Source organism: Semicossyphus pulcher, unplaced genomic scaffold, assembly GCF_022749685.1.
Source record: "Semicossyphus pulcher isolate SPU_LCO1_2020_fin unplaced genomic scaffold, fSemPul1.0.p SCAF_18, whole genome shotgun sequence".
Classification (NCBI taxonomy): Eukaryota; Metazoa; Chordata; class Actinopteri; order Labriformes; family Labridae; genus Semicossyphus; species Semicossyphus pulcher.
The window spans coordinates 15,567,225-15,594,524 of NW_027211691.1; the positions used below are offsets into that span (position 1 = coordinate 15,567,225).

At 41.6% G+C, this 27,300-nt stretch overlaps 1 protein-coding gene across 2 annotated transcripts; it reads left to right on the top strand.

Moving 5' to 3' along the window:
* The first annotated feature begins 30 nt into the window (after positions 1-30).
* qtrt2 (queuine tRNA-ribosyltransferase accessory subunit 2) lies at positions 31-12,651 on the top strand. Of its 2 annotated transcripts, none has more exons than XM_069667427.1 (8): positions 31-550; positions 637-692; positions 1,983-2,059; positions 3,840-4,049; positions 4,633-4,832; positions 7,256-7,425; positions 11,600-11,714; positions 11,851-12,651. In XM_069667427.1, the coding sequence occupies exons 1-8, from the start codon at positions 333-335 to the stop codon at positions 12,092-12,094; spliced, it is 1,290 nt and encodes a 429-aa protein (XP_069523528.1). In that variant the 5' UTR covers positions 31-332; the 3' UTR covers positions 12,095-12,651. The 2 variants fall into 2 exon arrangements, with proteins under 2 accessions (XP_069523528.1, XP_069523529.1); XM_069667428.1 differs by having other exon boundaries at positions 7,256-7,407.
* The last annotated feature ends 14,649 nt before the right edge of the window (positions 12,652-27,300 follow it).

The following is a 27,300-nucleotide window of genomic DNA, read 5'->3' on the forward strand; positions in this document are numbered from 1 at the left end:
GTAGTTCCTCTTGGGCACTTTGTAGGTAGGCGATTGAAAGATGCTTTTGAAATAAAATCGTATAGTATTAAAAGCAAGGCCAGCATTAATACGTACGTTTCTTGACGTGCGACGTTTAAGAGCGAAACGTCTTTACTAGGGAGAGCTTGCTTGAAGTAATTACACGTGAGTGGTTAGGCTAGTTAGCAACGTGGCTAATTCACGTGCTATTCTGCCAGCGTTAGCTCACGTAAGCAGGGAGCACTGTCATTCAAAAACGTTGTTATTTATGTATTGTACATTAGTGTAGTTCAGAGAATCTCTATCAGAGCACATTGACTGCGGCTGCTCCTATGGCTGGCAGCAGGATGAAGCTGGAGCTGTCCCGTGTGGTTCAGGGGAAAAGTCGGCTGGGTGTCCTGAAGGGGCTCGGCAGGACGGGAAAGCACTCTCTGGAAGTCCCGGGATGTCTGTTGTACACACACTTCGGCACAGTGCCCCATCTCACCCAGGACACGCTGCACACCCTGAGCAACCTCCCCTCTGTCACACAGGTCACCCTTTCCCATATGTAAGCTAAACACAAACACACACACACTCACACACTAAACTATCTCAAGAGTCTAACATCCACCTGTATCACATTTTCTCCTCAAGAGCAGAGCACCAGGAAGTGTTGGAGGAGTTTAAGGATGGTTTCTGGAAGTTTGCAGGTACTTTTGTTCAATTACATTTGTCCTCTCCCTCTCTTCTCTGTGAGTACCCCCCATCCTAGAGGGCAATAAGCTGTAGACAGGATAAGCGAAGAGGATAAGATGTGACAATTCAGCACACCAAACAACATTGATTAAACATAAATCATAAATAATAAAAGAACCAGAAGCGATTCTTATGTATTCAGATTTATATCTGAGTTCAACAGTTGTTTTGATTGGGATCTAGCAGACACACGAAGTGATGTTATTTGAGATGGGAAAAATGTTTTTAGGATCAGCTTTTCTGAATATATCCACTCGTATTCAATTTTCAGATTTCACATGGCCGTGAATCAGAGCATTTACAGATCATGAAAGTGGCTGTGAGTGTAGATATCTTCCTTCCCCCTTCAACATGACTCTTTAATAGCCTAACATTTGAACTGTGATGGCGTTAAGAGCCCGTCTGTCCTTTGACTGAAGCACATTAGGTCGTCTTTTAAAAAAACGTGTGAAAAAAAGAAGTTAAGTCTGATCTGAATGACTCAGCATGTTATAGGCTGTAGCTGAGGACAGGGACGGTTTTGAATGAATCTTTTTGCTCTTGTTTTCTGCTGTAATTGTTATTTGACCCCTGCACTAGTCTTGTATTAAAAAACACATCAGGCTAAAATCACACGCTCGCAGATTGATGTAAATGTCATGCATGAACAATGTACTAAATATATATGAATATATTTCCCCTGGCTAAATTGTAAAGACAGGAGCAAATTGCTTCTAAATATACAGTGTGCTGCGTTCAATATTGGCAAGCTGATTAGCTGCGTGAGCCTGACTACAAAGTAGTGCAGCTCTGAATAATATTTATTTAAATGCCCCTGAAGACTGACCTCATTCGCTTTTGCTGTACAACAGTAAGCTCTACCAAGCCTCAGGCAAGAGAATGTGAAATTAGAAATGTAATCACTGTAGCTCCACTTGTTGTTCACTGTCAGGGGATTACTACAGTGCTGTCTCTGAAGTCCCAGAAGGGACGGCCAGTGATTGAATAATTAGAAATAATAACAACATTTGCTGCTATGAAGCCTGTTGTTTTCTACACCTTGTGATCATCTGCTGCAGCTGGGTTTGCAGATAAGGCCACACCTCGTTCCTCTCCTCAAGACGTGGAGTTTCCGCATTAACATGGAGTAATGAAGTGTCTCACCCCGTCACCTTGCTGCGTGCTCCGCCTGTGTTGATTGTAACTGCTGGGCGGGTTTTCCTCTGGAGTGATGTGTATTGATTTTTGTTTTGTGCTTTGAGCAGGTCTTCATGACACTGTTGTTTACTGCTCGCTTCACGACCCTGGCGCCCCCTGCCCGACAGGATATACCACAAACAAGGTGAGATTTAGCTTCTGCTTAAAGGAATAGTATTACGTAAGTTGGGAAATGTACTAATTCCCTTTTATGCTTGCAGCCTTCAGCTAAGCATAAAGACTGGAAACTAGCTGAGCTCTGTCTAAAACATGGGTCTCCAACAGGTAGCTCGGGAGCTACTGGTAGCCCGCGGCCTGGATTTTAGTAGCTCGCCAAAAGGTTCACAGACTCTGTACAAAAAATCTGACGACAATAAATGCACCTCGAAAGCCTCTTCCCACTTCAGTTCAATCAAATACACAGATGTCTCACCCCCTCCAATACAAAATAATAGGACAGGCCTATCAGCTGTCAACAAAAAACTGTGATGCTCCTGGCAAGTTTGTCAACGTCTGAAACTAACCAATCACAGCAATGTTGCAGCAACCTCCATCGACAGGTCGGGTCAGTTATGCTGTACGATAGTTGAGCTAAAGTGAGGAGTTCGGTGCTGTTAGCACGTCGGTTCGCCAGATTCATGATGAACAATCAAGGTGGCCACGCCAAGAAAAAGCATAGAATAGAAAGCATACTATATCCCCGGGTAGTGGGAAAGCAAGTTTTTATTAATGACTATGAAGGACAAGTGTGTATGCCTCATCTGTGGCAACAACGTTTCAGTCGACAAAAGAATCAACATGAGGCGCCACCAGCAATTACAGCGATGTAATGCAAATGGCTCTTGGCCACCTTAACCTCAGATGAAAAAAGGTTGGAGACCCCTGGTCTAAAGTAAGACCGTATCTTAAAAGTGGAAGAAGCTTTCTGGGTGCAAAAGTTAAGCCAATGAGGTAGAGCCTTAATCCTACATACTTTCTAATCTCTATTCCCGGATTCATCTGTGTACAGATACATCAAAATGTAGAATCTGTAGGCACACAATCGGATTTTAGTACGCGAAGTGTTCGGATTTCCTTTTGTAGTACGCTTGTAGTCCGAGTAATATTGACCAATCACGTATCAGCAGGCTGCGGCGAATGCAGGAAAAACTGTCCGTGGCTTGACTGGAAGTCGTTTATCGCTAAACCCGACATGTTCACCGTTGCTCCCAGAGGCGATAGGTTCCGAGATTGCCGGATGGCCAGCAGGAGGCGATTTCACTGGTTGCAAAAAGAAGTTTGATTTAATAGAATCAGGCAAGAAAATGAACCTACTACTCCCATGATTTACGTCAGAAACATTTTATGGTCTCAATCTCGAGTTTCATTTTGTAAATAAATATCCCCTTCAGAGTATATTTGAGGATAAAGCAGAGAATGCTCTCGTGCCCGGCTACCTGTGACTGAAAAGTCGCCACCTCAGTGACCTCTCAACCTGGATGTTGCAATGTGTAGCCACGCACGTACGTTTGGTCCAAAAAAAATTGTGACAAACAAAATGCAGAATTCAAAGCTTCAAAGCAGCTCACAAATTGCATCCAAAATACAGTCTATGTTCCAAGGGAAGCAAAATCCACCTAGCAGCACCTCTAAAGTCTTGGTCTTGTCTTGGTCAGGGAGCAGCTGCCAGACGACCAGCCAAAGAAATACTTCACATAAACCAAGCTTCACTTTGTTGTTTTTATACTTTGTTTCTGTGATTAGAGCTTTGAATATGTTGGAAGGTAGATTTATTAGACAAAGCCAATCTAGCTGTTCTAGTCTTTATGCTATGCTAAGCTAAGGTAACCAGCTGTTGTGACAGCATCTCAAAGTGAAGTTCTGATATCACCACAGCTTCTGTTCCTCTCAAGAGTTTTAAAAAGCCCTCTATGTGTGATTTCTAGACGGTTTCGGTGTGGGGCAGCGGAGGGCGGATAGAGCTGACAGTGGACAGGTTCATGGCTCTCCAGAAGACGGTGAAACCGGACTGGTACCACAGCATGGCAGACGGAGAGACGTGGCAGAACAACACCTCTCGCAAAAGAGTCCGAAAGTCGGTCGATCGAACTCTCGCTCACTTGGACGAGTGTCTGCTGGTGCACCAGAAATCACAGGTATACACACACACTCACAACCTGCAGCCTAAACACACACACACAACTCTGCTCTTAAATTGGGAATCAGTCATGCGCGGCACAAGCGCACAGGACAAGGATTGATGTTTGGTGGTGTTGTTGTGCAGCTTGTGCCTCGGCTGGAAACACAGTGAGATTAGGAGGAATACATTATCAGCAGGTACATGTACGTTATCAGGAGGCGTGTTCAGCTCAGCATCAAGCATGACTAATGAGATGGTCTGTGTTTCTTTCTTTTTAAAGCACTCAGCTGCTACTTCATTTCATGATAGAGAGAACAACGCTGATCGCACATAAAGAGGCGCAGGAGAATTGTCATGAGTTAGACATATGACACTTGAATTCAATTACGCTTCAGCGGAGATAATACATTTTCTAACTCTTGCTCGTGTCTCAGGAAATCTTCATGTGTGTCGCAGGATTTTTGTCTCTTTTAGCATGAATTTGTGTTATTTAAGCATTTTAGTTTAGTCAGTTTTCAGTAAGAAATCTTCCTCTTTGTCCTTCTGTTTTTTGCACTTCTCTGTAACTCTCCGTTTATTCACCCTTTCCCTCGTTTCAGGAGCTGGAGGGAGTGGAGGTGTTCGGGGTGGTGGAGGGAGGAGACATCCTGGAAGAGAGGCTGCGCTCCGCCAAGGAGACGGCCAAGAGGCCCGTGGCAGGATTCTGCCTGGACGGCCTTCAGACCGGCGCCATGGACCAGAACCTGAGGACCCAGCTCATCACTGCTGTGACCAAGGAGCTGCCTGAGGACAAACCCAGGTCGGCCCTGCTCCGTTCTGCAGGAGGAATGTGTTCATTGATTACAGCTAGAGGGGTCTGAAAGGTAGCCACTGATTGCATTAAATCAGCCGCAGCTAATAAGAAGGAGGACTGTCAGTCTGCCATCAGCCTGAAGGTGTGCTGTACGTTGAATCCACATAGAAGTACAGAAACGTGCCTGCCGTGCTGCATCTTATGATCAATTAATGGGTTTAAATTGATGTTTTAAAATAGATTACATGCTTAATTTACAGCTGCAACTAACTATTATGACGGGATTTATTATTCTGTTGAGCATTTTTTCAATTAATCATTTGGTGTAATGTCAGAAAACCCTAACCCTAACCCTTGTGAACCTCTAACAAGGAGATATTTCTACCAAAAGAATTAACAAGTTATAAACACTGAATATCTGAACTTGAACTGATACATAAATTGATGCCCTTCATTAGAATTCCTTTCTGTTTCAGTAAATCACCATCGGTGCATCAGTGTAGTTTAAAGTGCTCAGACTGACGTGGTTCAGATTCGAGACTAATTGGGCTCCGTTAGTGGGTCCTGCCCAATCAGTAAATTATCCAGCCTGATTGATTACAAGTGAAGACCAAGCCGCTCCTCTGCTTTCCCACCTCCCCTACAAACTGCCAGCAGTCATTATCTCAGCTCGACCTTAAAGGATGCTGCCGAAGTCAATGATAATTAAACCTTGTCTGTTGAAATGAGCGACGAATCTTTTCCATTGCTTCAACTTTGACATTTCCAGAATACAAGATGTCAGAATTTGACATGAAACTAACGACTGACCTGTCTGAAAGTTAGTGGATTATTGGATGTCAAGCATCAAGGTTAAAGCCCCCCTCCAGTGAAAATCAAGTGTTTGACCTTGTAAACATCTCCTTGTGGTGTTTCTCATGTGACATATCAGGGACAACATAAGCAGTCATCTCCATGGCTGGGCCTGTCTGCTTTTAAACTGCAGTGTATCAAGGACAGGCTGAACAACATGTTTTCAGATTGGCAGGTTTGTGACGTCACAAACCTAAGGAGCCAATCCCGTTACTGGACGGGGTGACGCTATGCATATCATTATGTGCAACCTATGGCAACCACTACGGCGATGCACCAGCCAGCTGTAACCGCCATCGTGATTTTTGCAAACTCACTACTGATAACGTTACTACTACTAATTACTACATTTCAAGCTAGCTACGTTTCAACAAGTTGCCTCTAAACGATGGCAGAGACGTGTTTTGTTTTCACGACGGGGGGGGGGGGCGGTTGGAAATGTGTATATTGGACTCTGCAGATTCAGGAACTTTTAATGAGGGAGGAGGAGGAGACGCCTCGGGAGGATTTTAGGTAATTAAACGCATTTTGCAGAAAATGTATTACTACAAGCAGAGCATTTTATGTGTCTTAAAACATGACTGGAGCTGCTCTTTAAAGGGTTATTTTATGTTGGAAACAAGATTTCTTCTCTTTCATGTTGTCAGATGACTACATAAAAATATCACGCTCTCTTTGTTATCAGAGTTGGTTGCCTTCTAACTTTTCACATATTGAATTGGATCTGAAAAGTTTCAGTTATTTAGCAGAAGTTCGTCGCCGTCTCTGTCATTATAAATCGATCATCTTTTGGTTTTGTTGACGGTTCTTTGGACAACACTGAAACTGTGGGAGTTTATGAAAGACACTTAAAAAACATTAATCTAGTATTTATTTATAATACCCGCCAGTTTATTCAGACGGATTCTTGGTTGTAGCTCGAAACAGAATCTTAATTTATGATTAAAACACCCAAACTCAGACATATGAGCATAATGATTAAATAGAAACAAAAATGACGTTATGCCAATTTTTTATTCTGTGGAAGGAACATTGTGTAATAAGTCCCTTAGAGCCCCTTTTGAAGGAACATGGACAAACTTCTTCCAGATATTAACAGACTACATCAGCTTGCATTTTTTGACTGGAGGATTTCCCACATGAGCGCTCCACTCCTGATACACGATGAAGCAGCTCTGGCGGCGGCTCTGAGATTGAGAGCTGCAGTCTGTATCCTGGAGCTCCCTGTGAGCTTCACCAAGTTTGCCTCCAAACAGGCTCATCTCAAATACCCCCCCCCAGCTGAAGGTTCTGGCTGCCAGGAGAGGCTGCTTCCTTCTGGAAAGTAGAGAGGAGTCATTATCAAATTCTAAATTGGGTTTGACCTTGACGCGTGCAGACAGAGTCAGAGGGAGCCAGTTAACCGAGCGCACAAACACACTGGTGCACATGTTGTTAGAGGGCAGAGAGATGCTGCTGGTGTTTGCCTCTCCTCCAGCAGTTACATGTTGTAGACCTTTGTGTGTTTACATTAATATTAATGATAGCTCTAATTTTTAATTCATTATTTGCCTTTCTTCTGTTTGTGTCTCTCTCAGGCTGCTGCAGGGCGTCGGGCGGCCTGATTTAGTTCTGGCGTGCGTGGAGGCCGGTGTGGACCTATTCGAGAGTTTCTTCCCCTTCCAGGTGACGGAGCGAGGCTGCGCTCTTTGCTTCTGCTTTGACATCTCTCCGGATCCAGAGCGCGCAGGTAGAGCGCCCCCTACAGGTGTGGTGAATAACTGTGCTGAAGAACTTTGTGATTTCAAGTTACACAATTTAGAGGGTAAATAAACACCTCAGACACAGCAGAACTAAATTAATGAAATATAGTTTAGAAGTTCATTGCATATTGCTCTATTCATTTATATATGTGGCGCCCCAGGACCAAACTATTTTATTGTTAATGATTTTATGTGTCGAAGAAATTAGAACATGTACATGGAGCTTGTTGGAAGTATAATAAGTATGATTTTCCTAGAAAAATAAAATATAGACTTTTACAAATATAATATAATATAAATCATCACTTATGGACCTTTATACACGTGCACTTTATACGAGTGTGTGTGCAGACCCGTGTGAGACCCTTCCCTCTGCATCTATTCTGTTGTTTCGCTCTGCACGGGACCTTTTCAGGAGGGGCGCTGTTGTGGTTCCCTGAGCCAATCACAGCGTAAAGGTGAGTGTGGGAGTGGTTCAAATTAGCAACTGGGCCCCATTCAGACCGGCGAACATGGCAAAAGAGTGATACAGAGCTGGCCTTCTTTCTGTTGGACAGGTAGGTGCCTCAAAACCGGGTGGGATGAGCTAACTGGCGGTTAGCATGCTAGCACAAAGGTAACCGTGATGCTGTCGGTGTTAGCTCGGCGGGGTGTGCGTGTTCTCGCACGAGAGTGACAGTGAGCTTCTGGTGATGAAGAGCACAGTTTGAATGTGTTGTTGACAAAATCCAAGGAAAAATCCTACTTATTATACCTTTAACTTTCAGCTGCTCTAATGTTCCCATTTAAGTTGCACTGACTGCCTCCTCTTCATGCTGCTGAAGGCCTCCCTTTACAAATGAATTGTTTTATACTCTGCAGGGCTCATTTTCTTCTCCCTTAGTAGAAACACATATATTATTCACTGAGTTCTTGCACATGTAGCATTTAAATCAAAGCACACACAGGATTAATATTTAGTATAAAAGGGGACTATCGGGAAATTTGAAAATTTGGCAGCACTTTATAATAATTCCGCTCTTGTCAAACAACATGATCTTTCATGAAAAGCAACCTTGCCCGAAGCCACAAAATTACTTTTGAAGACATAAGTGTGATGAAGGAAACTGCCCCGAAAAAGATGGAACACGCACTTCTCTTAAAGAGCGTGCAATATGAATGCCTAAGGCAAACTGACATTTCACTGTGTAATTTGGGAGTCTGGGTAGGGGGTCTCTCTCACTTGATACATTTAGATGAGAATAAAATGGGAATTAAATGTGGTGGGAAGTATGATCTATCTAACCATTACAGCACATAGCATCATTTCTATTCGTTAAAGAGAGGTGGGAAAACAATGAGAAGAGATTAATTGTTGCGGGGATGTCAACAACAGAGATGTATGAATGTTGGAAAGCGGAAAATGGGCGCCGCTTTGGTGTAATTACTGGTGCGGTGTCTCTGATAAAAGCACAGAACTGATGATTAAAGACGCCTAATAATCAGCCCAGCAGGCTTATGTTAATTTCTATAGGAGGAGCCTGTGATGTTGGAAATGCGTACAGATGTTTCCGGTTCTTATACAAATGTAAAGGAGGATTCATCTCTCAGCAGAGAGTGTAATTACAGCATGTTGAACCAGACTTTTAACTGGTTTAATGTAAAGAGCGTGCAGAGTGAGTTCAGCAGCACTTTCAGTTTGTTGAGCTACAAAGCAAAAGGCTGACTGCAGTTTGAGCCTGTTTTACACCCTCACTTGTTTGTCTGTGTAAGAAATGATGTGTTTTTTCGAGCCCCAGGTCAATTGAAATAATTGGGAAGCGAGTATTTCAGCTGCTGAATTAAATCAATGGAAAAACTCTTCGCAGCTCTGGTAGGGTCACAATTAAGTTCAGGCCTGTTGTCATTGTTGTCTCAAGTGAAAAGCTAAAGAAGTGTTATGACAAGAGCTGTGGGACTCGGCCCGCTGCGGACTCTGTGCTTCATTAAAAAGTTGCTTTTAAGTTGTTTGAGTGAAGGTTGGTATCCGGCAACATCTAGTGCCAGGTAGGACTAATTGATTCTGCACAGGGAGCATAATGGAGTTCAATGGAGGTGAGGGCAGTGATGGTGTCAAACCTGAAGAAAAATTCTAACTCCCAAATCAGCCAATTACAAGGCCTCATGGGGGGACGTCACTTCCCAGTTAAGACCCTCTTTGACACAGCAGACCTTATGCTAATTCGACCCTTCCTCCTGTTACTTCCATCTTGACCAACTTTTCAACTTCCTCTCTCACTCTTTCTAACTTTCTGTTTTCATCACCCAGTCTGTCTTTTCTCCCATTACTGCACGTTCTCCACATATTCTGCCTCTACAAAGCCGAAACACAGTAGCTATACAGTGTATTTGGTTGAAGCAGAGTAAACCAAAACCTGTTTTACAATAATGATAATAAAAGAAATAAAAGATAAATAACATATTGTACGAGAAAAAAAGAGGTTAAACCAAACTACAGCACTCCCATTGGCTAAGGCTAGCTATAGCGTCAGCTAAAGCTTATAATCCTGCCTTTTACTCTTTCCTGTTTTTGAAAATCAATTTTAAAACTTAAACTTCTTTATAGTTGAATTTGATATAACATATCAACAAAGCAGAAGCTAGCTGTTATAATAATGAATAAAAAGAATTCAACACAAGATAAACAACTTCTGTTAAGCTAACTAGCCTAGCTTATCAGAGAAGCAGTACCGTCTCTGCATTACTCTGGCTAGTTAAGGCTAGCAGGTGTCTTAGATATAACAGAAGCTTGTTACTCCAACTCTTTTCCTTTTTGTGTATTTTAATAGTCAGTTTTGATGCCTTAACCTCTTAAGTCGAATTTGTTAAACCATATTATTATAGTAGTAGCTGACTGTAATTATAATGCAGTAAAAACAAGCTTAGCTAACTAGCCTAGCTTATCAGAGAGGCAGCATCTGCCGTCTCTGGATCACTCTGGCTAGCAGGTGTCATGACTTAGCAAAGGCTAATGTTCCAACTCTTTCTGTTCTTGTATTACAAATATCTATTTTAGTACTCCAACCTCATAATTTGTTGTAACATATTGATTAAGCAATAAGCAGTAAAATTGCCAAGAAAAACACTCGATAAATTAGTCCTGTTAAGCTAACTGGCTTAGCTTATGTTAGAGGCTGTAGCTGCTAGCTCAGCCCCCTCTGACTCCAGTGTTACTCAGGAGTTGATAATGTTCAGCTACTTTTAAAGTTTTTCCAGTGAAGATAAGAGTAAAACTAGCTCATCAAACCTTTGTTTTACAGCTTTTAGAAGTCCAACATTGAGTGCTGTGGCTAAATGTATTCCTTTATTGGCTTGTTTTTTGTAAGTCTGTAGGCCTGTTGAATGAATCAGAGTAAAAGGCAGGAAATTAAGGATTTCATCTGTTTTGTTTGGTTGAGTAGCCTTCAAACCTTTTTTTTTCTCAGCTTCTCTGTTTTTGCAGCTAATCGCTCTCTGCTTTTGAACGCCAGAATTGCTCTTGAGCAAAAGTTACTTCTCCCTCCTTTACGTCTTATTAGCTCTGGTCGAGCCTCATTTTGTCCCTTTTAATTCTCATGCTTATCACCGCCTCCTCCATCTACATACACACACGCCCATTAATACTTTCTTTGTTAAGCTTTCTTCATACACTTTGCTGCCCTCTGCTTCAACTGTTTTAGTGTGAGCTAACCCATTTTGCTCTATTGTTGCAATTTAATCCTCATCTTTAATTATATGCATTACTATGAACCACTTCTCCTCTCTCCATCCTCCCTGTGTTTTCATATTCCCTACATCCCTTGTGTCTGTAACCAGCCTGCTACTTTACTGTACCCTCTTGCTAGCAATAACAGCGCTCTTATAAAACAGCCGTCCTCATCAGCTCTGGTTACTTTCCTCCATTCTTATTCAATTAAGGCGCCTTATAGGGAAGAGGCATCCTTGTTAGACAGGCGTTGGTTCCTAGAACAAAGCCAGTTAGCGACCATATTATAATGGCAGAGAGAATATAGGACACAGCAGTGTTTAAAGGGGGTCAACCCCATGTTTTATTTTTGCCGCCGGGCTGATAAAGCACCACGGTTCTGTATATAGAGACATATTTTCTGCTGAAGGATGAGATTACAGAGTGAATAGTTTATAGTGTGCTGGGAGTAATGAGATGCGTGTATGTTTCGTCAGTGCTGGAGCTGGACGAGGAGAGGGACGCAGCGGGGGAGACGAAACAGAATGGAGATGTGAATCTTGATCATCAAACACAGATGACGTCCTTTGAGATCAATCTCAAAGACAAGAGGTTTGTAGCAGCTACAATAAAGACTCGATTGCTTTTATAATCAGCAGCGCTCGCAGATTATTCATTGAGCACCTGATTTACATTTAGGCTTCCTTTTCATGAATCGTGTTTGAGCTTTCTTTGAACTCTCATCCAGGTACAAGGACGACTTCGGGCCCCTGGTGGAGGGGTGTGGCTGCTACTGCTGCAAGAACCACCAGAGGGCGTACCTGCACCACCTGCTGGTGACCAATGAGCTGCTGGCCGGAGTCCTGCTCATGATCCACAACACGGCCCACTATCACGGCTTCTTCGGCGCCCTGAGAGAAGCTCTCGCCAGCGATAAACTGGACCTCCTGAAGAGACGGGTACTTAGGGAGAGAAAGGACTTAGACGGATAAATCGGAGAGATAGCGGAGTGATTGATCTCGCTGTTCCTCTAAAGATCACAACACTTGGCCAGAAGCAATCAAAGCTCTATCTCGCTCTTCCCAGGGCCGTCAGGATGAACTGTGATGCTGCGGAGACCTTGAGTCACTCCATGCGTCTCTAAAGTCACGCCTCTTGAGAAGGTTTTCATAAAGGGAGGATGAATAGAGAGCAGATAAAGACAATGGTTTGATGTTGGTGACCTGGTTTCACAGCAGGAGGAGCTTGTGTATTGATCTGAGCTGATAGCCAGGAGTCAGAGTCAGGGTTTGGTGGATAAGAGGTCACAAGGAATCTGCATAAAGAAGACATGTGATGGATGGTGGTGGACTATCGACTGTGACCGAATCCCTGTGCACCTCCTGTTGTGGTCTGATTGCAGGGCGGCGTCTGACGTATGTCTTCTGGACTCGTTAGCATAGCAGCGTGGACAAACAAGCTTCCATCACCAGTTATAAGAGGGGGAAAAAATCCAAATAGATCCAGCTCATCTCTTCTTTTTTTACATTAAAATATCATGTGAATAATTTGATATTCTCCTGGCTTGGCTTTGTCATTTCATACTTAATTCACCCGTCTTAAAGCACTGGTGATGTGCTGCATGAATATGTTTAATGTCTCAGTTGGATACCTCAAAAGAATGAGCTTCTCACACACATGCAGATCGACTTCAGCTTGTATGATGAGATTGAGTTCCCATCAAATACGCGGATGCCGTGGTTGTTGTCTCTCCTGCGTTTCAGGGAGGTTACCTAAAGGTTCGAGCTGACAGCTCCGCTATTCCAGCTGCGGTGGAAGGATAAAGATCAGATGAAGATATGGCTCTCTGCTGCCTCCCGTGCTGGATGCTTCTTTTTTTTTTGAAGGTGAAGAGATATAATTGACTGCCGGGCCGTGCAGATGTCTGTGGGGGACGGGCCGAGAGGGAGGAGAGTGTGACAGGTTTATGGATTAGCAATGAGGATTTCTGTCGTACTTGGGGGGGTTAACTTAACCATACTGAGCGGAGGTAGAGGAGGGTTTACTGTCACCATCGGTGGCCGCTGCATAAATACTTGAGGATGATGGACTGAAACAAGCTTTGACCTCTGGACTCTATTTTAGCGTTAAATTGGATGAAAGTTGACAAGCTAGTGTAAAGAAGGTTGTAGATCAAACTCTCAGATTACTGGTAGTTAAAGTATAATCTAACAATTATAACTGCTATTAATTTTTTTATGCTGAAAGCAAACAAACAAAAAACGGTTTGTTGTTTGTTCTGCTCCTAAAAGCAAAGTGTCATTCTGGTTATATCAATAATAATTCCCCTTCGAAGCTGCCGCTGACGCCTGTTGAGTGAAAGTGCTCCTAATAAGCCTACATTACCGGACTCGAGCCAATAATTCATTTTGGCATACATTTATCAAGCTTGTGACCTTCGAATGTAAGATAAAGTGGAACATAAGTGATTGCAATAATGATGGAATACAGCCCAATGGATTTGAATATAGATACGCATAAAGCAGGCGGGGGAGGGGTGTATAAAAGCTCACCACTTGACAGTTTATTGCTGTTGTTATTGAGTGTGTTAAAGGGCCAGTTCTTCAATTTTCAACCTCAGTCCTATCATGCTATTATGGGGAGCTAATGCCATTATGGTAGGAGGTAGCTCTGTGCCTTTGGAGGACGCTATCCGCTTCTCCAATGGGCCCTGGAAAACCTCCGCTAGACTACATGAAAGGCTTCATCTGGCGGAGGCCAGGGAGCTGGCTTAACTACACTTCCTTAATCTAGGACGCCTGCCTCCAATGTCACGTCTCGTTCAAAATCGTCAGGTTTGAAATGTCAGGTTTGAAATGTAGACTGCAGACCTGACGATCCACCGGTATATTCTCGTCGCATTTCGGATTCTGTCCCGCTCTGAGCCATTGCCTCCTGCGAAAACGGTAGTATTTCACTCCAGCGTCTCTTGCTGGGCTGTTCCTTTTTTAGAGGAAGGGGCGCAATGCACGCTGGGTATTGTAGGAATGTAGAATGGGCGAAACCACGAGCTGATTGTACAACTTTCTCCACAGCTATGGCGCCAATTTCCAATATAATTTCTTCTATCGATTACCGATAACACCAGCTTTGACTGACAGTGGCTTTTTCAAGGGGCAAACTGCTCTATTAAGCAGGAAAATAAGTGTGTGAGAGTTCATGAGGTGAATTGTTCCTAAAGTATGCACACATGCCATACTTATTACCTTACTTAAATATTAATGTGGGTTTTGTTACTGGGAGAAAAAAGTACTAAAAAGAAACTTTACAAATTCTTCTAATGAGGTAAGTTTTCTCCTTTCAGCTCTGTCTTTGATCTGGCATGCTCGTGCTTTTGTTTTGACATCCAGTAAAAGAAAGATGCAAATTTCTATTTTATCAGCTCTTTCAAAAGGAGTTGGCAAGAATGTAAAGTATCTATTTGTGATTATGAAAGGAAAATAACTGTCGTATGGTGAATTTAAGTAGCTTTTGTTTTGGTAACATTCATACGCCTCCTTCAGATTACAGATTGCTTTGCTGTGTGATTTTGTTGAAAGTTGCATTTCCAAGGACGTGTAGTCCCACGTAAAACAAGCCAACAGCAACATGTAGCTCTGACACAAGGTCCACACACAATTTAATGCTATAAGCCAGCCGTTTTACAGTAATGTTCACCATGACCTCCGTGGGCTGCACACAGCTGCATCCCTGAATGTGTAACATATCTGTCAAGGACAAAGAGGGGAAATTGGTTTGGACTTTGTTTGGTGTGGTCGACCGCAGCCCTTTTATGTTTTTACTTCTTTAATTCTGCTCTCTTTTGTAATCTCTTTGTTGATCCTACCCTTTAAGCATGTGCCTTTTATATCCCTCCTAACTTCCTTTTAAACAGCTGACGTCCTTCTGCTAAACACTGCCATGGAAAATATACATTTCCTGTTTGGTCTGCGTGCAGTCAATAGCTTTTTTGTAGTCCAACCCGCTGATGGATGGCAGTGACAGACATTAAATAACTATATATCGATATGTTCTTGCTTTTGGTCTCCTTTGCCTTTGTTGGTCACATAGAGGCATCTTCAAGGTAGTTTTAAATTTAAGTATTAGCTGGGCTGCATCCTTCGCAGGAAGTATTTGAAGTCCGATAGCGTCACAGCGGCGTGTCGGAGGCTCTTTTAGATGTGGCCGACAAATCCAGATCCATCGGGTTCATCCTTTGCTGCCCAGTGTATACCAAGATTCATTGCGCGCCAAATTAAAGAAGATGAGGGACTATTGAACAAGCGAAGAATACACTTTTAAATGTCTTTGGTTTCTACTCAATCGAAAAGCTAGCAATTCAAATGTTAAAAACAACGAAAGGGGCCTTGAAACAAATTATTAATAATAGGTTAAGTTAGCTTGCTAGCTACCTGTTGCTAGGTGACAGGAGCCCCGTTTGGTTATGCAAGGGTAACAGTTGGTGACGTAAACAGGAAATCCTCCATAGACCAGACCGTCTTATTTCAGTTCAGTCTATGCAGGCTATGAAGGACTCATCCTACATAGACCGCCTCCTTTGAAGGACACAGCTTTAGTGTTTCGTAACCAGTTCCAAAACTCCTCATAGTACATTTGAATAAATGCACCATAAAACTCTAATAGATGGCAGTGCCACACAGGAAACAATTCATTTTTTAAGTATGTAAAATGCATCATTATCATCCATATAAGTGGAGTCCAGCACTCGCTCTCCTTTTAGCTCTGTTTTTGGTTTCCACCAGCTCTTTAAATAAGTTCAGTGGATTCATCAGAGATTCTGACACTATGAGAATGATGAGAGGAAAGTTATGGCCCGTTAAAACACAACCAGTAAACAGAAAGACGATAAAATGACCCGTAGAGCTGAGAGGAATTGCAGTTTATAACTATGACAGACCTCCCCTTTAATACATGAAGATATGTATTAGTGCGGCTTTAAACTAGCCCTGTTAGTGCAGGTAAAGACTGCCTTGGGCTGGAGTTTGAAAGTGAATAATGCAAAGCTATTATCTCAAAGTTAACATCTTTTTTATGGGGATCAAGTAGCATAAAGTAATTTAATTTCTCTATTAACAAAAGCAGAGTTTTCATAATAAAGCAAAGTGTCTACAATAGCACTTAAGATGGTCTATTAGCCTTTCTCTGATTGTGTCAAGAGTTCATTTCCATCTAATAGTTTAATATTTCTAAGAAGCAGACTGGAGTTGATGTTTATTCTCTGTGTGCCTCTCTCTCTCTGCAGCACTGACTGACACTGGCACTTTATCCATGTAAAAGAGCTCTGAATGACACAGTCAGCAGGTGGCCGTCACTGCTCATTTCAACCAATTATAAAGATGGAGAGCGCTATTCAGGCTGGATTACTACAAGTTCCTTTTCTGTGTCTCCACTCTACTGGACAAGTTTGCCGGGTGAGCCGCGCCACACATTTATCTCACACTTCACATGGCAGCAGGATTGTTATCTGCTGTCGTTGCAGCACAACAAAAAGAACGAGTTCGGCTGCTCCCCCAAACAACACGCAGTCTCATAAAGGCAGCGGTGTGAGGTGCAGCGGGCGAGGAAATGATGGCTAGAGAAGGTTTTTATCGGTCAGGGATTGTGTTGTCAGAGCAGAGCGTCCAGGAAGTGCCAGTATCTGTCACTTTGAGAGGCAAGTATCAGTGATGTGTGGAAGCTTAAATTAGTAATTTGACAATGTGTCACAGAAGCAACAGTCATTAATTGATTACTCAATAGGCCCACCAGGAGTAGGATACATGACACCGTGGGGAGCTCGTGATTGTTATTGGTTCTTGTTGGAAATCAATTCAAATGACTCCAAAGGAACATGTTAGTGCAAGTAAACATACAAGACGATTACAAAGAGAAGCAAATACTAAGCGAGGATACCAACAGAACTGACATAGAACAACCACACAGAAATAATAGTACAAAAAAAAGAACACACATTTAATGATTTCAAAGAGAAGGAAAAAAAACAACTTGAGGGAAACAAATAAACAAGTACGACACAAAAAACTACACAGAGAATATTACCTACTAGGACAATGACAACATTAACAACAAATACAAAGAGGCACAATACTGAAACAAATGACAAAAAGATGCAAAACGCCTTAAAAGACAACTACAAAGACACCAAATAAAGTACAACAGTCGCATGACCTGCAAAGAGAAGCAAAAAGCTTACACAAGACACTCAAGAACTACAAATCCACAAAACAACTCCAGAGAGATGATAAATGACTTCAAAGAGACAGATAACAAACACAAGAACAACAAAAACTTAACTACAAAGAAAAGCAAAAGCAACTACAGGTAAACAAAGGGACGCTAAACTGACTTCAAAGAGACACAAAAGAAAAACATGACAACTACAAAAGAAAAAAGCAACCCAAGGTAAACAAAAGAAATATACAAAACTACTACAAAATGACTTCAAATACACAGAAATCAAACACAACAACAAGACAATTACAAACAGAGATTATTATGTTTAATTGTTATGAGAAGAAAAAGCAACCTCAGATAAGCAGAAACTACTACAAAGAGACACAAAATGACTTTAAAGAGACACAAAACACAGACAAAACATGTACAGACACATAGCAACTACAAAGAGAAGCAAAAGCAACTTTAGGAAAACATACAGAGACAAACCAAACACAGACACACAACTACTTCATTGAGACGCAAACTGACTTCAAGGACACAGAAAAAAAACACAAAGTTAAAACAACAATTATGAAGAGAAGAAAAAGCTTTTGGCAAAACAACAAACGAACTCAAAGAGAAACAAAAATGACTTCAAAGAGACACAAACAAACAAAGAGGAGATGTGGTCTCTTTGTCATTTTGCACTGCCTTCAGTCGGGGTATCTTCCTCCAGTGTAAGACGGGTAGGGGTCGTCTTCTGTCACATCACCTTAATGATTCTTTTTCATTTCACCCCATCACAAAACAATCAGAAAACCATAAACCAGCACATCGTTGACTTGCAGCATCTCGTGACCCTCTCCTCTGTCCCCATGGTAACCTCAGGCCACCAGCGAGGCGCAGCCGTGATTCTCGCCACTCTGCCGGCTATAAATAATTGCTTAACAGGAGGCCAAGTGCCTTATTACCTCTCTGTTGTATTTCATGATACATTTATACACATAAATCATCAGCCGGCAATGTCGTAAATCAGCGGGGACCTGCTCCCTCTGCTGTAGACCCTGAGTGAATATTGTATCAGCGCTGCGACTCTGAGCATCATGATGTATAAGTGCAGGTTAAAGTACTCCGCTGAAACACAGGGAAAAGGTCATAATTCATTAATGCTCCAGACTTATTGGTTAACACACCTCGTGGCCTTCTGTCCCGGTGTCTTCTGTGGATTTAATGGGATGTGATATAAAGCTAGTAAAGGCAGAATAGTTTTACCTTAGTGGGAATAGATCTGTTGTCTGGGCCGATACAGAACTGTGACTGGCTTATGTCCAGTTATAATCACACGTACAGTATAATAAGCCTGTTCTGCCTGTCGTGTCCAATTATTCTAATCTTGTACTTTACAAATCCTCTTCAGTCTCCACGTCAATACAATAACATTTCTCACGTTTATTATCCTTGCATCACTCACTTTTCTCCTGATGTGAGACAAGTGAAGTGTGAGTATTTTGTCCTTGTTGTATCACTTCACTGAAAATGCACCTCGTCTTCAAAACAGCTTGACACTAGATTGTTGTGATTATTTGTGCACACCCTTGATGGGCTTGTAAAGGAGGTGAGAGCAGCCTTAAAATATTCCTTTGAAAATGAAGGAAATATTGACTTTTGCTTAAAGTTCTGCAGTACAGATGAAAATATGTGCACCTCAAGCAGTCGTCTGACTCTGGGGAACATTTGGAAGTGATGATGTTTTGCTGGCTGGGGAATTTTATGCTACAGTGCAGTGCAGTTTTAGGCGAAAACCCAAACCAGGTTAGGTGCAGGATAGCGGATAAAGTGTGGGAAAAGGAGGAAGTATGTGTTGGATTAAAGGTCTTTATTGGACTGAAACAAGATGTTTGTTTGAGCCTAATTATGTAAAGAAATGACTGTGAATTAGACACTTAAAAAGGAATCTGACAAAGACTGCGAAAATAACGTGCAGAAATGATTTAAATAGGTCTTTGCACTCGGGCTCTTTTGTCTAACTAACAATATTTTGATAACCGATTTTATCTGCCTACTATTTCCTGATTAATCATTTAGTGCACAAGTTTGAATGTTAGCTGTTAAATATAAAATGATCAAATTCAATGTTGTCAAGTTTCTGTCTAACTATCAAGTATGTACGCAGTGCAAACCTCATGATTGGACGACTCAAAAAGCTCCCCGGTATGTGATTGTCATGATTGGATGACTGTCAGTCAAACTCCTCGCTCTGGCAACACGCAACATCAAAGCCCCCCGCTACCTGATGTTTTTCCCCAAAGAGAAGCCTCATCAGTCGTACTCGTTCCTACTCAATACTGTCTCAGACCTGACCATCATCATGGCTGCGTCTGTGCCAAGATAATACAGATACAATTCACTGTCATACTTTTTGAGCAGGTTATATAAATTAGCCAATAATATCATTATTAGACGAGCTACTAACACCTTGTCTCTTTATAAAGACCGGATGCTACAGGTAAGAGTGCTGGATCTTGGGTTTCATAAAAAGTGTCTTCACTCGGGACTTTACTTGCCTTAACTAAGGACTCGACTTGACTTCACATAACCTGTGACTTGACTTGACTTGACATAACCTGTGACTTGACTTGACTTGACTTGACTTGACTTGACTTGACTTGTCATAACCTGTGACTTGACTTGACTTGACATTACCTGTAACTTGACTTGACTTGACTTGACATAACCTGTAACTTGACTTGACTTGACTTGACATAACCTGTGACTTGACTTGACTTGACATAACCTGTAACTTGACTTGACATAACCTATAACTTGTCTTGACTTGACTTGACATAACCTGTGACTTGACTTGACTTGACATAACCTGTAACTTGACTTGACATAACCTGTGACTTGACTTGACTTGACATAACCTGTAACTTGACTTGACATAACCTGTAACTTGTCTTGACTTGACTTGACATAACCTGTGACTTGACTTGACTTGACTTGACATAACCGGTAACTTGACTTGACATAACCTTTAACTTGACTTGACATAACCTGTGACTTGTCTTGACTTGACTTGACATAACCTGTGACTTGACTTGACTTGACATAACCTGTAACTCGACTTGACATAACCTGTAACTTGACTTGACATAACCTGTAACTTGACTTGACTTGACATAACCTGTGACTTGTCTTGACTTGACTTGACATAACCTGTGACTTGACTTGACTTGACTTGACATAACCTGTGACTTGACTTGACTTGACTTGACATAACCTGTGACTTGACTTGACTTGACTTGACATAACCTGTGACTTGTCTTGACTTGACTTGACATAACCTGTGACTTGACTTGACTTGACATAACCTGTAACTTGACTTGACTTGACATAACCTGTGACTTGACTTGACTTGACATAACCTGTGACTTGACTTGACTTGACTTGACATAACCTGTGACTTGACTTGACTTGACATTACCTGTAACTTGACTTGACATAACCTGTAACTCGACTTGACTTGACATAACCTGTAACTTGACTTGACTTGACATAACCTGTAACTTGACTTGACGTGACTTGACATAACCTGTGACTTGACTTGACTTGACTTGACATAACCTGTGACTTGACTTGACATTACCTGTAACTTGACTTGACTTGACTTGACATAACCTGTGACTTGACTTGACTTGACATAACCTGTAACTTGACTTGACTTGACTTGACATAACCTGTGACTTGACTTGACTTGACATTACCTGTAACTTGACTTGACTTGACTTGACATAACCTGTGACTTGACTTGACTTGACATAACCTGTGACTTGACTTGACTTGACATAACCTGTAACTTGACTTGACTTGACTTGACATAACCTGTGACTTGACTTGACTTGACATTACCTGTAACTTGACTTGACATAACCTGTAACTCGACTTGACTTGACATAACCTGTAACTTGACTTGACTTGACATAACCTGTAACTTGACTTGACATAACCTGTAACTTGTCTTGACTTGACATAACCTGTGACTTGTCTTGACTTGACATAACCTGTGACTTGACTTGACTTGACTTGACATAACCTGTGACTTGTCTTGACTTGACTTGACATAACCTGTGACTTGACTTGACATAACCTGTAACTCGACTTGACTTGACATAACCTGTAACTTGACTTGACATAACCTGTAACTTGTCTTGACTTGACTTGACATAACCTGTGACTTGTCTTGACTTGACATAACCTGTGACTTGACTTGACTTGACTTGACATAACCTGTGACTTGTCTTGACTTGACTTGACATAACCTGTGACTTGTCTTGACTTGACATAACCTGTGACTTGACTTGACTTGACATAACCTGTGACTTGTCTTGACTTGACTTGACATAACCTGTGACTTGACTTGACTTGACATAACCTGTAACTTGACTTGACTTGACTTGACATAACCTGTGACTTGACTTGACTTGACTTGACATAACCTGTAACTTGACTTGACTTGACATAACCTGTGACTTGACTTGACTTGACATTACCTGTAACTTGACTTGACATAACCTGTAACTTGACTTGACTTGACATAACCTGTAACTCGACTTGACTTGACATAACCTGTAACTTGACTTGACTTGACATAACCTGTAACTTGTCTTGACTTGACTTGACATAACCTGTAACTTGACTTGACATAACCTGTAACTTGTCTTGACTTGACTTGACTTAACCTGTGACTTGACTTGACTTGACATAACATGTAACTTGTCTTGACTTGACTTGACATAACCTGTGACTTGACTTGACTTGACATAACCTGTAACTTGACTTGACTTGACATTACCTGTAACTTGACTTGACATAACCTGTAACTTGACTTGACTTGACATAACCTGTGACTTGACTTGACTTGACATAACCTGTAACTTGACTTGACTTGACATTACCTGTGACTTGACTTGACATAACCTGTAACTTGACTTGACATTACCTGTAACTTGACTTGACATAACCTGTAACTTGACTTGACTTGACATAACCTGTAACTCGACTTGACTTGACATAACCTGTAACTTGACTTGACTTGACATAACCTGTAACTTGTCTTGACTTGACTTGACATAACCTGTAACTTGACTTGACATAACCTGTAACTTGTCTTGACTTGACTTGACTTAACCTGTGACTTGACTTGACATAACCTGTGACTTGACTTGACTTGACATAACCTGTGACTTGACTTGACTTGACATTACCTGTAACTTGACTTGACATAACCTGTAACTTGACTTGACTTGACATAACCTGTAACTCGACTTGACTTGACATAACCTGTAACTTGACTTGACTTGACATAACCTGTAACTTGTCTTGACTTGACTTGACATAACCTGTAACTTGACTTGACATAACCTGTAACTTGTCTTGACTTGACTTAACCTGTGACTTGACTTGACTTGACATAACATGTAACTTGTCTTGACTTGACTTGACTTGACATAACCTGTGACTTGACTTGACATAACCTGTAACTTGACTTGACACAACCTGTAACTTGTCTTGACTTGACTTGACATAACCTGTGACTTGACTTGACTTGACATAACCTGTGACTTGACTTGACTTGACATAACCTGTAACTTGTCTTGACTTGACTTGACATAACCTGTGACTTGACTTGACTTGACTTGACTTAACCTGTGACTTGACTTGACTTGACTTGACTTAACCTGTGACTTGACTTGACTTGACTTGACTTAACCTGTGACTTGACTTGCCCAAGAAAAAATGACTCGAGACTTGCTTGACACTTGGACCAAATGACTTGAGACTTGGGATGACTTGGTCACAACACTGGTAACCAGGCTGTTGTTGTAAGTGATATCTGATTTGTAAACTCTAAATAATGTTGAGATCTCCTGGTTAAGGTCCCTTCATCACTAGCTGAAGGCAGCTGTCTAACATCTTTACTATCTATGCTGCTGTCACAGTCAGCAGCAGAAACTGACTGCCATCACAGTAATGGCGTCTACATTAGATGGCAGAATACAAAAATTGGTTGCCAGATCTGTCTATATAATGGCATTGTGAAACTGTACTGTACTGTATGCACTATTTCTTGACAATCCATCCAATAGTTGACATATATCAGACTGAACCAATCAGACCAGCTGACGGGAAACAAGATACAAATATATTTGACTGAATATGAGAGGAAAAAGAAAGTTCCACATCTTTAAAAGCAAAGAAAATTTGATGAATAACTCTGACTGATAAGACTGAAATAAGTCCTTCACTCTCACAGTAATGCAATGACTGTCAGAAAGTTATTCTTTCTTGAGTGCAGGCTGGTTGTGTTGGCCAAAAATCATATTTTCTTAGAAGCACTGTTTGGCCCTGAGTCAGCAGAAAGGTGCACAGAAAGAAAAATGGCTGGACCTTTTAGGCAGTATTACAAAATGTTTTTTCCGACATATATTTGTCTCACCGATCGATCGCAGAACAGTACTCCCCGGGACTCGAGTGTTACAATCATTTTTCATTTCTGGCAGCTTTAAAATGTGGGCGGGTTCATCCATCTGTTCTGTGATTCTGCTCCTAAATGCATGTGTGCTGTCTGTGTGACTACATAGAGAGCTTAAAAAAGGTTTCTCTTTTCCTGGATTAAAAAGTAAAATCTGTCTAATTACTGGTTAATTAAATGTTAGGGAAGGTCACACGAGTGTAACTCCTGTTCCACTTATACAGGCTTTTTATGTTATCGGTGTGCTGCCCGAGAGGTCACAGGAAGTTGAAAGAAAGGTCAGCTGTGTTAGGTTAAGTAGGACAGTTGGATGGATGAAAAGGCCACAAAGGATTTGACCTTTCCTGATGAGCATCAGCGGGTAGAGTGGGGGAAAAAGTCAGAGTAATCTCAGGTCTTGCTGAAATAGGAGGGAGCGATGGAATAAAGAAAGAGACACGTTTCTCTGAAGCTGATTTACAGTAGAAGGATTGATTTGAAGTGTTTACAGCTACAGTGTTGGATCTCCAAGGATGCCTCCCTCCTGATTTCTGATAGGCGGCAGTTTAAAACCCCTCCTCACAATGAGACATGATTGAGGGATTCATCTTCTCCTAACTGCATGAAACACGAGGAATATAACCTTGAGGGGATTATTTATGAAATTTCCTTACCCTCCTTAAGGGGGTTAATTTGTAATCCACCATCACAGCACTTAAATTTGATAGCCACTCTTGTTTATAGGTTTTGTGCTGTGAGAGAAAAACGACATGTGGAAAGGAAGCAATCAAACTGCAAATGATCTGTTCATATACATGTCAAGTACAATTGCTGACGGCTTTATGGTATTTATTAACTCATTATACGTCTCTTTTTTATCTTAGACATTCTTCTACACATTTTTTAGTGCTTGGATGAAGGTAATTTAAATTAAAGCTTACAAACTGAGGTTTTACTGCCTCCTTCACAGACGTTTGAGTCAGAAAAATGTCCTCTTCAGGTTCAGTTTGTTAGTAAAAACATGTAAAAACTTCCCCATGATTTTCTGTCTTAACTTCCCATGTGTTCATGCATATATCGACCCCAGCACGAGGCTAAACGTCAACATTTATGTCGCCGCCCATCAGGCCCAAATCAATGGAATTTGATTGTAATGATAGCTTAGAGGAGGTTTTTTCTTGCTTGATGGGCTTACGTGCGCAGCCTTTGATAAATTGTAATCACATTCTCACAGGGGGTTTGGTTGTCCCTCGTTGTGATGACGTAGAGAAACAAAAGCAGCTTGTTGTATGTGCAGGATGTTGGTTGCATGTGTTGGAAACTTAAAGATGCAGTCTTTTCTCTCTGTTATTCATGAATCGGTTGATGCTGGAAAAAAAAGAAGTGAGTGCATGTGGCAGTGAGCGGATCATAAAGAAATGACAGCAGCCTTTAAGGGAGCAGGCGGCCAGTATAGAAAGAGAATTTTAAAGTGAGCGAGGAGAGACGTGTGATCCTTCCTGCTCTGAAACACGATGGTTTCTTTCTTCTCGAGCCATTAGCGGAGAATTAGAAGTTTATCTGCATTTGAAGGAACATCAAAGGCATGTTCAAGCTTCATCACTCAAGTTGTCTCACTCCAAATGGTGGTGTCCTCTGGGTACAATTTAGAAAATATAACCATACTCTTTATTGAGTCATATTCGGTTTATAATGGATTCTCCACAAATAGAAGCTCATAAAACAACCGAAAAATCTTTAAAAACACATCTACTCTCTCACTGTGACTTCCTGTCTGTGAATATGCAAACACGCAGCTGCCTCGGGCCTCATGCTCCACCAAACACTACCACCAGTCTGCTTCTGATCCCTAAGTAGCAGCCACACAGGCCATGTCATATAGAAGAAGCCATAACATTATGACCACCTGCCTAATATAGCGTAGGGCCATTTCGCCGCCAAAACAGCCCTGACTCGTCGAGGCATGGACTCCACTAGACCTCTGATGGTGTGCTGAGGTATCTGGCACCAAGACGTTAGCAGCAAATCCTTTAAGTCCTGTAAGTTGCGAGGTGGGGCCTCCATTGATCGGACTTGTTTGTCTTTTGATCGATTGGATTGAGATCTGGGGGATTTGGAGGCCAAGTCGACACCTTGAGGGCGCATTATCCTGCTGAAAGAGGCCACTGCCATTAGGGAATACCGTTTCAATGAAGGGGTATACTTGGTGCCTAACATATCCCACCCACTGACAGGTGCCATTGTAACAAAATAATCAATGTTATTCACTTTAACTGTCAGTGGTCATAATGTTATGGCTGAAAAGCAAACTGCTGCCATCATATAACGTCTTTCTTAGCTAGCAAAACACCTTGCTAACACTTAAATGGATGTTTAAACATTTCCATTCTAAAACTTCAACCCTAACTTTCTCAACACATATAATGTAGCAGTCATGAAGGAATTATTGGTGCAACAGTCATTACAACAAAATGACATGAGACCAACATCAGCCCCCGTTCTCACATATGAACCAATTCTGTCTGATTCAATCTGTTAGCTAACCACAGCTGCTAGCGCAGAGCGAACAACATCTTAGTCACCTGGGAAATATGTCGAGAGGAGAGATTTGTTTTGAGGGTTTTCTTAATGAAATAAATACTTGACCTAAATACAGACTTCCACTTTCACACGCTGCCTGAGGATAGAGAGTTTACAGGCTTCAGAATCAACAGCTAGCAAATAAGATGTATAATATGTAGCGGAGGGAAACTCTCAGCTGTGGCTTGTTAGACTCTCATGTTAATTTCTTAAGATTAACCACTTGACACAAGCTGTCTCCAACTTTCCTAAAAATCTTTTTGAACCATTTTTGGCTGACACTACTTGTGATGTCACATATCATGAGATGTTGGGAGAATAGGCAAATCCTCCACCCTTTCAGCAGAGGAAAAAAGGCCTTATAGTGGCACACTTTGTATGCAAACCAATTTGTATGCGGTCAAGTATCCAGAAGAAGTAGCCTAAGAATAACAAATTGAGTGGAGGGCTCTTTAAATGGATAGTTCAGATTTTTTTCTCCATCTTAGTTTCATATTTTATGTTTAATGCTTGTACAGGGAGAGCAGAAGCCGGCTGATGTACCAACATGGAAGCTAAGCTATGTACGGGTGTGGATACATCAGAAGCAAAATGTGCTTTAGCTACTTGGATTGATTTAATTAATAATTTATTCTGTTTCAAGCGAGGGCTGGCACGTGTGTTCACCTGCATGCGCGTTCACCTGCCGTCTTGTTCGGCAACAGCTCCTGCCAGGATGCCTGAAGAGGTGCCACGAATCGTGCGTTTTGCTTTCAAAGATTTTACAGCAAATGCAATCAAGAGCGGAGGAACATGTTGGATATGTAAAAGAACCATCGAGGAGAAGACTGGGACAACCTTAAACTTTAACAGACATCTGTCCAGGATGTAAGAAAAGTGAGTAAGATGCCAGAGTTATTTGGACTGTTGATA

Bases quoted from the DNA above. Each gene is read 5' to 3' on its own strand.
- qtrt2 (XM_069667427.1), top strand. From the start codon at position 333: ATGGCTGGCAGCAGGATGAAGCTGGAGCTGTCCCGTGTGGTTCAGGGG. The intron at 4,050-4,632 runs GTATACACACAC...CCCTCGTTTCAG, and splicing joins TGGTGCACCAGAAATCACAG to GAGCTGGAGGGAGTGGAGGT. The intron at 11,715-11,850 runs GTTTGTAGCAGC...ACTCTCATCCAG, and splicing joins ATCAATCTCAAAGACAAGAG to GTACAAGGACGACTTCGGGC.